This window comes from Echinops telfairi, unplaced genomic scaffold, assembly GCF_000313985.2.
Source record: "Echinops telfairi isolate 266 unplaced genomic scaffold, ASM31398v2 ScPeMD7_2291;HRSCAF=2852, whole genome shotgun sequence".
NCBI lineage: Eukaryota > Metazoa > Chordata > Mammalia > Afrosoricida > Tenrecidae > Echinops > Echinops telfairi.
In genome coordinates, this window is record NW_022106189.1 from 44,474,948 (window position 1) to 44,486,254 (window position 11,307).

The 11,307-nt window shown below is 49.0% G+C and overlaps 1 protein-coding gene across 2 annotated transcripts in view; it reads left to right on the forward strand.

Moving 5' to 3' along the window:
- The first annotated feature begins 659 nt into the window (after positions 1 to 659).
- The window catches only part of LOC101642974 (cadherin-13), a 349,021-nt gene continuing 338,373 nt past the window's right edge, over positions 660 to 11,307 (forward strand). For both annotated transcript variants that reach the window (XM_045293862.1, XM_030886548.2), the window contains exon 1: positions 660 to 800. In XM_045293862.1, the coding sequence (XP_045149797.1) occupies positions 782 to 800 (19 nt within the window). In that variant the 5' untranslated portion in view covers positions 660 to 781. The remainder of the gene's footprint in view (positions 801 to 11,307) is intronic.

Below are 11,307 nucleotides of genomic sequence, written 5' to 3' on the forward strand. Positions count from 1 at the left end.
AGTAGCAAAATTACAGATATGAAGTAGCAACGAAAATAATTTTATGGTTGGGAGGTCACCACAACATGAGGACCACTGCTCTAGATGGTAAGTGCCCGTTGGACAGGAGACCCCTCCCTGGATCCCACCCAGTCCTTGCTACTCCCAAATTCCTTGACTGAATAAGGTCCTCTGTAAATGTTTCCTGACCTGAATTCCTCCTAAATATCACCGTCAGCATATTTGGGTTATCTCTTCGTGTACTCTGTTCATAGCAGCTCGGTCAATTATTTTTATTGTCCTAACCTTCTTTTAAGCATAATGATGTTAGAGACCCGGAAACCCATGTAAGCACGTTCTCTCAGGCACGGTTGATTGTGAGTGGGGGTGTAATGTCTTGTTTTTTCTTTTATCTTTTTTCACTTCCTTTGCAGATTTGATGAATTAATTGTAAATTTCCCAAGGGGGCCGCTCACACGAGCTGTTCTTTACCTTTCATTTGGAAATGTTTCCCTCCTCCGCCTCGTCCTCACTGCCTAGCTGTGGAGACCAAAGTGTGAGCATTGCCAAGGGCTCATAAAATCGCTGATATAACCTACTTTCTCCACAGGCCCAGCTTTCAATTTTCATAATGCAGTAATGCTGTCTTTCTCCCCCAATCTCTTTGCTCAAATAGCTATTTGTGGAGACCGTTGATGCCAGCGGCAAAACTCTCGAGGGACCGGTCCCGCTGGAAATCATCGTCATCGATCAGAATGACAACAGGCCCATCTTTCGGGAAGGCCCCTACGTGGGCCACGTCATGGAGGGTTCGCCGACAGGTATGTTCAGTCGGTTCCTCGTTGGTGTGCTGGTTTGCAAGGACTAATGAGATGGTCTTCAGGGAATTCCAGAAGACTCTTGTCTTGTCCCCAGTTGTTGACATGTACCAACATTAGCATATTATATCACACACGCACCCCTTCCCAATATAAGCAATCCCTGGAAAGCTGGAGCTCAGAACATGGCTAGGGCAGAGTGCGCTCTGGGAACATCTCCAGTGGTCTCTGAAGGTGGTCGTTCAACAGAAATGGACATTGAAATCCCCAGCAGTGCATGACTGCTTGTGGCCACCCAGTGGACCCTGGCCAGGGCCTGAGGCTGAGGATTGCAAATAGAGCTCTGGAGAGAATTAGGTCCTCAAGACAGCCCTCCCCTCTCCCCCAGGGTGTTTCTCTTAGTAATTGCTTTTTAATGGAAGCACTTTGGCAAAAGGGTCTCTTCCTTCCCCTTTTCTGTAGAGAGAGAGGAAATAAATCATGCATAAGGAATCCTTGTGTCTTCAAAAAGTTAAAGGCAAAACATGGCCTTCCTCTCCCTCTGGGACTCCTTGTCCCTACTGTTATGGAAACCACCCAAGGTTCCCATAGCTCTCCTGCTGCCTGGCCTGAGCCTTCCCGCGGGGCAGGTTTCAGAGTCGCCCTCTTCTCTGGCCCAGCGCTGCCCGGTGAAAGCATGCCTTGGCCGACAGCAGCTGCACTCACTCCCAAGCACAATGCCAGGAGAAGCCGAAAAATCCCTCTTAGGCTGGGCTTCGATTAGAAGCTTTAAATGCACTGGCGGTAGAGAGCGCGGTATTGAGAGTGCCGCTGAAGTGGCGTCCAGATAGCACCAGAACCAGGAAGGAAAACGCCCACTGGGCCGGCCAGCAGGGAGGGGAGGCCGAGGACTGTGTTCCCAGGCTGGATACATCAATGACATGGGATACAGGAAAGCCCTGGCAGCGTTGTCATGGTAACCTCCCCAGACTACCAGGTGAATAATTGTATGCAAGGTACCAAAATCCTCCCTTCAGCTTCAAAGAGCTGGGTCCCCAGGGAAGGCGCTGCTCTCTCAATCCTGCATCTGAATGTGTCCTGTCCACGGAACGGTGCCCTTGCCCAGAGCGTGTTCGAGAAGCTCTGGAGGGACCTGGGAGGTGATACAACCTCCCAGGAGATGGAACAAGGGCAGGTGAAGGTGATCACTCCTAGGTGGACCTGCTATGGGGCATTTCTTAGCTGGCTATTTTTGATGAAAACATGGCTTCAGGTGAGAGAAGGCTGGAACTTGAGATGTGAGGTTTAAAGTCACCTTCTGAAACAAGCCGATGTGCGGAGCAAGCTAGGAGAACCGGTGGGGAAAGCTTTGAGAGTGGCTGGCGTTTGAGCAGTGCAGAAAAATGATTCCCAGGTTCCATCTGGGGTAACGGGGCCTGGCTTGTCAGTGACTAGAATATGGAACGTTCCAGAAAAGTGTTCTAAATGTAAATGACAGTGGTTGTACCGAGGTGCCTGTGAGCTTGCGTGCCGTTTGTATGCGCGATATGTATGTGATTAGACGATGTCCAATTTTCCTCCCACTGCACCCTCCGTGAAAGTTTGGGGAAGAATTTCAAATTGTATTGCTTTATGTACATGCTGCGTCTCCTGGAGGAAAATGGAATCCTTTATGCACCTTGAATTTCTTAACGTACAAAGCTATCTGGTCAGGGTGGATGGGCTCCCAGCAACCCAGGAATCATCTCTGAATTCTATTGATGATTGGCATTATCCTATAAAGCTACATAAAGATGGGGAGGTCCTCGTGAAGTAGTTTCTTGCAGCTGGGCAGGATTGGTCCGGCATCGGGATTGTCTTTTTAGCACACTCCGAGCATGACGATAGAGTGGGAACTGAAATGGAGCAGAGCAAATGTGGAAAAGAAGGTGGGGATGGTATGAGACACATGTAGGGGGGAAAATCACATAGCTTGCTGAGTGCCTTGCCAGATAGGCAGTATGGCCTCTGAGTATCCAGATGGACAGGTAGTATGTCCTTTTTCCAATGGCTCCCAAGAGCTGACCACCTACAGGTCATGACAGTAAGCCCTGAGTGGCCATAAGCAGGAAGCATCACTCCGATTCCCCCCAGGCACTGCTCACCTGCAGTCGTGGAATCCTGCCTATCATAGACCGTGCACAGCGTGCATTCCGCTGAGGGGAACATGTCAGCTGAGACGGTGTTCGGGATTCCATCCATATGGTCGATATTCACTTCCTGGGCTGGTTCAACCACCCAGCAGCCTCCATGGTGGACATCAGCATCAAATTCACGGAGCACTTGCTCTCTGCTGAGTGCTTTCTATACAGAAACTCAGCTCCGACAACGACCCAGAGAGGTAGACACCCCACTCCTCATCTTCCAGCTGAGGGAATGGAACCTGAAGTAGGCTCTGGACCGTGTCCAAGATCACACAGCTGGTGGTCAAGCCAGGATTGGTGCCCATGCTTCCGGCTATGTCCAGGTGCCCTGGTAGAGTGGCTCCTTTCTTTCAAAAGAACAGAATAGGAACTATGGTCAACACTGCTCAATTTGGCATGACTGCGGCAATTCTTTGGTGGAATTCCAGTGGGACTAGCACTTGGGACCAAATCCAGAAGTCTTATTCAGGTGTGCGTGTGCGCACACACACACATACATCTGTTCCTGGGCTTCGTGTCAGCCATGAGAAGTTCAAGGGCCCTATGGTCAGAGGAAGGGCCTCCTCCCCTTCCACCCCCTTCTTCCCCTTGGCTCATGCACAGCAGGCTAGTTGATGGAAGGACGGCTATGTGCAGGTCTGTCAGGTAAACCAGATTTTGGTTGCTGACAAAACGCCAAGCATGGCCCTTCCTGCTCGTCCAGTGGCCAAACTCTCGGAGCTGTTGTCACATCATGATACAACGTGAGCTGTTTCTCCAGCATTAAGCTGAAGCAGGGGACCCTCTTCAGTCTGTCTCTCGTTTTCTTCCTGCACCTCCATGACCAGACCACTCTGTGGGCCTGCCTCACACCGAGAAAGGCCTCCCCTCAGGCTGACCATTCTGCTGTTAGCTTCTTGACTTTCTTAATCATTTTGCCCCAGGGGTGCTGTACTTATTTGTCACCAGGCCCAGCCGGGGATAGAGAGCAGGTCTTCTGTGTGGAGCCCTGGTGGCATAGTGCGTACACGTTGGACTGCGATCTGCACCTCTGGCCATTGGAAACCAACAGCCACTCCTTGGAAGAAAGATGGGGTTTTCTACTCCTGTAAATAGTTACGTCTCAGAAACCCATGAGGGGGCGCCATAAGTTGGCACTGACTCAATGGAAGTGAGTTTGGTTTGGGCTTGAGGATGCGTACTGGGTGGCTTAGAGCTGGGTTGACCCTCTGCTCACCGTGACAACATGAAGCCTCTGGCAAGCTACTGGAGCTCAAGAAGCGTTAGCCATCTTGCCTTCAGCAAGGGTGGGGACGTCGTAGTATGAGCCATCCAAGAGGGTCAAGGACAAAGAGGAAGACCCTCAACAACATGGATTGACACCGTGGCTACAAGAGTGAACCCGGCCCTAACCATGATTGTGAGGAAGGCAGAGGATGAGGCAGGGGGCCCTTCCGTTGGACATAGAGTTGCCATGAGTAGGAACCAACCAACAACAGTTAACAACATCAAGATGTAGAGGCCTTGTGGGGGCTCAGTGAGAAGCGATGAGTCATTGAGTGCCTAGAATGTGTGGCGTGGAATAAATTCAAGGTATGACATGGCAGCAGTTCGGCGGGATGGTTAATAGAGCAGCCATTCTCATTATCCCGACAACATCCTCCAGGATGGGTAAGGCAAAGAGACGCGCAGTTTGTGGCAAGGGGCATTCATCTCCCAACAGACCAGGCGTCATTTTCCTGTCCGAGTGCACCCAAACGCCCTCGGCACCCATCCATCATGGAGGAAGGTCACCCATATTTGTCTGGGTGTGCAGACAGGAGACCATTTCCAGCTGCGTGGTGCTAAACTCTCAGGTATTGTTTTGGGGACTCATTACAGGAGGAAGGAAGATCGACAGAAAATAATGGTCTTTGAACTTGACAGATTATGAATGGTCCCTTTCGTGGACTCACAAGACATTGATTGATGCCACCCAGGCCCAAGACTCCTGCTGTTCCACTGGGGCCGGCAGCTATCTGTGCCAGCCTGAGGCCCGAGGCATGCCAAAGCCCACGAGTAAGAAACAGTGCACTAAAGACCCTTGACGTTTCCAGAGGAAGCACGAGCCACGGCTGCAGAGCCCCTCACTGGCACTGATCCACGTGTGTCTTATCCCTGGTTGTGCACTAGGCACCTTTAAGACTGTCTTTTTAGAACACTTGCATGTAATGAGGGGGAAAGAAGGCCCACGATAGACGGCAACCCAAGGTCGCTGAAGTCCTTGGAGTACATAGAACCAGGCGATGTGGAAGACTGGCCACACTAGGGTCAAGGATGGCCTCGCAGAGAGGAGATCCTTTCCCAAGGCCAGTGGTGATGGGAGAACTCACCACATCGTGACTTAGAGCAAGAATCGTCCAGGCAGGGGGAGTCTAGAAGTGCAAACATGGGAGGTAGGATTGAGCAGCCTCACAGAGCAGATGATAGGTCAGTGGAGTTGAAGAATATTAGCAAAAATGAGATTGGTGTCAAGCAAGTTCAAGGAGGACATAGGCAAGGGCAAGAGTATTTCTCGCAGGACCCAGAAAACTGTGACCCACAGGTCATCTCTGGCCCATTGCATGCTCCTTGTTGTTATCATTTTATTTTTTAAATAAATTTTTATTGGAACTCACCCAGGCCCATTTGTGCAGGCACTGACTATAGATAGCTGGCTGTGTGCTAGACTGGCATTAGGGGAAAGTTGGACAGGGACTCGCTCTCCTCTAACCACTCTGCCCATGGGAATGGTAAGAGCACTGCAGTGCTGCCACCCCGGTTTAGAAGGCATTTTAGGGGTGGGAATGGGGAAGAGGAGGAAGAATACAACGGCGACCTTCCTTAACTCAAAACCCAGTGTCCTCGAATGGATTCCAACTCACAGTGACCACAAATCTACTGTTAACCTTCCTTGGTCATTGTAGGGAGAAAGACAAGACTCTCTACTCACCTAAAGAGTTACAGTCTTGGAAACTGAGTTAGTTAATTGTGCCAGGCTGGCCGATAATCACATGTGGTGCTGGTTGAAAGGCGGAGGGATAAATGGGTGGTGAAGCCTCGCCTTTCTGGTTCTCGGGTCTCTTGTTTTGTGATGGTTGCATCGGGTGCAGCTGCCTTAGCAGTTCCCTGCTTCAGCTTGCAAGATGGATTTCCTACAAGACATCCCCAAGGAGAAGCCGCATGGATCTATCCCGATGCAGCCCTGGGTGCTGGAGCAGCCATGTGGAGACCCCTGCCAGTGCTGAGATGCTTACACGTTCACTGACTCAGCTTTCCTCCTGCAGTCGGCATTATTGCCTCTGTTTTGTGAGGTGAAGGACTTTGTGGACTGGTGTTGGGTATGGGTTAATGTGGGACTTGTGGGCTTGGGCAGCATTGGGTTGGGATGTTTTCGTGATGCACATTTTCTTTGCATAAAACTCTCTCTTATACGTGAGTTGCTGTGGATTTGTTTCTCCAAAGTACCTAGACTAATACAGAAACCCACAGGGGAAGTTCTACCCTGTCCTGTCAGTTCACTGTGAATTGGAATCTACTGGATGGCAGTGAGCTTGTTTTTGTGTTGTGTATGTGTGTGTGTTGTGGTTGCTGTTGTTGTGGTTAGCTGCCGTCGAGCTGGTTCCAACCCATAGTGACCCTAAGAGCAAGAGAATGAAACACCACCCAGTCCTCTGGCGTCCTCACAATTGTTCTCAAGTTTGAGGCCCTGGATGTATCGCCTTGAAGGGCTTCCTCTTTTTCACTGCCCAGCAACTTTAACAAGCATGCTGTCCTCCAGGGACTGGTCTCCCCGGACAGCATGTCTACAGGACGTGAGCTGCAGTCTCACCATCCTCGCCTCTAGCGGGCAGTCTGACTGTACTTCCTCCGAGATTAATGTGCCTGTTCCTTCTTTGGCGGTCCACGCTACTTTCCATTTTCTTCGCCCCGTCCTCTCTGTGCAGCCAACCTTGGACAGCAGCCTTCTCAGCGAGAGCTGCAATCTCCCCCTAGTGTTGGGCTGGGAGATGTTCAAGGAGAATGCTTCTGAGAGATTGATAAGCCATGCAGGGTCATCCATCAAGAGAGTCTACAAATGTCGGTTAGAAAAGATTTATAATCAGCCGAGAGTTGATCAACCAGCTTTTACTGCAGCCCTGATGTCGTCAGAATACCGTCCTTCCTGAGGACAGTCTAGTGCTAGCTGCCTCCATCTCTCTGTGCAAACACCTTCGAATCACTTCAATTTCACCCTAATAAAAACACTGTATAGATGGGGAAGAGTGAAAGGGAGTGGAGGGAAGGAGGGAAGGAACCTGTGTAATTTAGGTGTAGAACCACCTCCCTTCTTAAGTAAGCAGAAGTGATTCAGTGTGTTAAATTTGCTAGGAAGAGAGCGTATACATTTTCTTTCAAGTATGTGTTTTATAGAATATAGGTCATGAATTGAATTTTCCAGTCTCAGAGATAAGAAAAAAGACTTCAGTAGCACTACCAATTTCCTGCTTTAATTATGAATGCATTTTTCTTTAAAACCAAGCCTAGTACTGAAGACGGGTTTCTGACGGCGCAGAGTGGTTTAAGCATCCTGCAGCTAACTGAAGGGTTGAGGGCAGCATGAGAGAAAGAAGTACGGGAGAAAGGTGAGGCGCACTGCTCCTGTAACGCTAATAGGCTCGGAAACCCAATGAGACAATTATACTCTGTCCCATGTTGTCAGAACTCCCTTGACAACATATGGTTTGGTTGACAGGCCCCAAACCCATGTTATTTTACAGAAGACTGACACTTTTCAAAGATTTCTGTGTAGCCGGGTGTGGGCAATTCTTCAATGCCTTCAACTTTTTGTGTGGTTTTCTGTTGTGGTTTTTTCTTTACTTGTTCCTTTTGTTTTTCTTTCTTTCTTTCCTTTTTTTTTGGTTTACTCAGTAGGCCCAGGCTCTTGGTTTACAACGGGCTGCTAACAAGGAAGTCTCTTTCTTGTGGAGGACAGAGAGTTCATGGTCCTGCTGTTCCGAGAGCTTAGGGAAATCTCTCCGAATGATGGGGGAAATCTCACCTGCCTGTTTTCCTGGCCCATTGGCTCCATCTACTGCTTTGCAGTGTGGTCTTTGCATCTCTTCTTGATTGTGTCAATGGGTCTTCACTCCTCCTGCTCAGGAGGACCTACGCGCTGTGCTCCACACTGAAGTCACCTGCCAGGGCTGGAGGTAATGGCCCACGTAGACCCAGGGCACGTAAATTTCAAGCCCATGCAGACAATGTGAGATTGGACAAAAGAAAAACCATAACATGCATGTTCGTTACATAAAATTATGGTACTGCCTATCTCTAACAACAGCTATCGCTGTTTAAAACTCATACTGCATTTCTCTAACCACAGCTATCAGTATATAAAACTCACTGCCATCAAGCCAATGCTGAACCCCTGTGGGTTTCCGAGACTGTTTATGGGAATAGAAATCCCAGTCTTTCTCCCATGGTTTCAAACTGCTGACCATGAAGATCACAGCCCAAAGTGTAACCACCATGCCACCAGGGCTCCTATAGCTCTGTCTTTATAGATAATTACATTAAATTGAATTCATCAAATCCAACCTCTATATGAAAAACTGCTGCCTGGATTTTCACTCCTGTTAGAGTGGTTGGGTCATGTTAAAATGCTGACTGTCTAGCCTGCAGCATCTGGAGGTGAAAGGTGTGATATTGGAATCCAGACACCACTGGGCAGTGGTTTCCAACTGGGGTGATTGTACCAACAAGGGACACTGGGAGTTGTCACAACTTGGGTAGGGGAGAACGAGTGTTGCTTCTAGCATCTAGAGGTTTGAGGCCAGAGATACTGCTAAACCAGATGATGCTCAGGGCATCTTCCATCACCACAAAGAAAGGTCCCACCCAAAGTGGAATAATGCCGAGGTGGAGAACCCATTCTGGAGATGCATAAAATGATGTTTCAGATGTGAACTCCACCTCAAAGGTCAAAAGAAAAGCTGCTACTAAATGTATGTGTCAGTTGTACCTCTGTGGGTTGAGCCACAGCTGGAATGGGGGAAGGGTTTTCTGCCGCTGAGAATGGCCAGCTCATGTGTAGCGGATGTTACAGCGAGCATGGCCGTCAGCTGTTCTCGGGCCTTCTGCTAAGAATCTCTCATCCATCATCTCCTCGTGTTAGGCCAGTTGACTAGAGAAACAAATCCAGAGACACTCACATGTGTGTAAGAAGGAATTTCTTATCAAGAAGTAATTCTATATCAGGAAAGCCTCCCAGCCCAGTCCACCTTGAGTCCCTAAGTCTGATACTAGTCCACAAGTCCCTCTTCCGATTCACGCGGCCACATGCAGCGATGCAGAATGTAGGAAGAGCACAGGCTCGTGGGTGCCAAGTCTGGTGGCTCAATGCCACGGGCAGCATCACAGGCCCTGACGGGGCTCACTCAGAGTGGCTCGCCAGCAGGAAGGTGAAGACAGAGAGAAGAGGAGGCGGTTCCCTTCTGAGAAAGGCACGCCCACAAGGAGTCAGGTTCCATCTGTGACCTGATTGACAGGTTGAGTACCACCCCTGCGCTATTCTATATCTTCAAGCTGACGTGAAATTCTGTAGCTTCTACACTCCTGACTTCTCAGAGCAATACTAGAAGGTCCGTATGATGATCATCTCCATCTTCCCCTGGAAGATAACTGAGGCCAAAGAAGTTAGTGAGCCACCTGAGGAGGAATTCAAACACTCCTCATTTCCTTCTCAATATCCATTCTCATGCCCTTTGTAGTAGAGCCCAGCTGTCTGGTGATGACTGTACAGCCATCTAAAACTTACTGTGGCCGTGATACTTGACGGTAACTTGTGTGAATGTGTAGAGGCAGAGCCCACCTGTCAATCAAGTGGTCCTCTCTGTAAGAGTGAGCGACACTGGGAACTGCTCTCTTGTGCTGCTGCTTTGCCTTGCTTCTTGCCGGGACTCTGTGCCTGCCTCCAGGGGCAGTCCCATGGCAGCCACCCAATCCTGAGAACTGTCATGCTTCCACCAACCTTAGATCCACGCAGCTCTACTTCCAACAGCCTATGATCTGCGATCTCCCTGCTTTCCACTGTACTTTTCTGCCTCACTTTTGGCCTGCAGTGACATGAGTCTAAAGAGGGCCCAGCTAGCATTGGACCTGTGAACTTGAGTTGGACATGGGCTGAGGCACCGTCTTGATATAATAGTCTTTCTTGTCCATAGATGAGTGTCATTGATTTGTTCCTCTAGACAACCCAGCCTAACACATATATAGTGTTCAGAAATAAGTATATTGCTAGGCCTCCCTTGCAGCTAGGTGTGATCGTGTAATAAAGTTCTGGCCGAACAGCCATAAACAAATGTGTTTTGTTGGAATTCTGAGACGGATTGGGAACAGTGCTGACTCCGCTGAGAAGAGTGTCCTTCTGTCCCTCTTCCTGCCTGCTGTTTCTTGTTTTTTCCTGGGACGGGGAAATGGCGGCTGGAACTCAAGCAGCCATCTTGCCCTGTGGTATGACCCCAAGGATGGAAACCATGTACTAGCTGAGGAATGTAAAAGAACAGGAAGAGACTGGGTCATATTTCCTGCACACTGAATTTTGTTGACACCATGCAGCTTTGGCCCACTTTTCTCTAGAATTGTATAAACATAAGATTTTGGAAAAATGCAGTTCTGTGTTTTCAACTCTCCGTTCTATTTGGGTCATCTGTATCTATGGCCAAATAGAAGAAGAAGCGGGAACTTCAAAAATCTGTGAGAAAATATCACATTTCAATTCCATTTTGGGGGAACTTTCTGAAGCCCCCTCTTAAGCATATCTGTTCCACTGGCAGAATTGGATTCAGACCATCCAACACTGAGCCAGTGGTTTTTAACAGCTGTGCTATTCTGCCTGAGGCCTTCAAACCCACTGACTCCTCTGTATGCATTTCATGCCACCAGTTTAGCATGCTAATCAGAAAATTGAGTCTTTATTGGAACTCAAATGATCTTTGACTTCTCCATTATCTCAGCGCTCTTTCAAGAATGCATTCTGGGCTCTCTTTGTCATTCGGTATTTTTTATTAAATTAAAAACTTGCTCTTTGCCTTAAGATGGAAACTTCCTCAGCAGAGCTGCCTTGATCCCTTCCCATCATGGTCATTTCACATCAAGGGGCAGCAACTGATGACCCGAAAGCATGTCCCTGTGCCACGGTCATGCCCATCCTTGCACTTGCCTCGTGGCCAGGTCCTGAGAATTGGGTACCACGGGAGGGGCATGGCGGTGTGTTATGGATCAAATCATATGCTCTCTATATCTATGAGTTGGAACAGATGCAAGGGCACCTAACAATAACAACAACTAAGTTTCTATCGCCCAGGAGC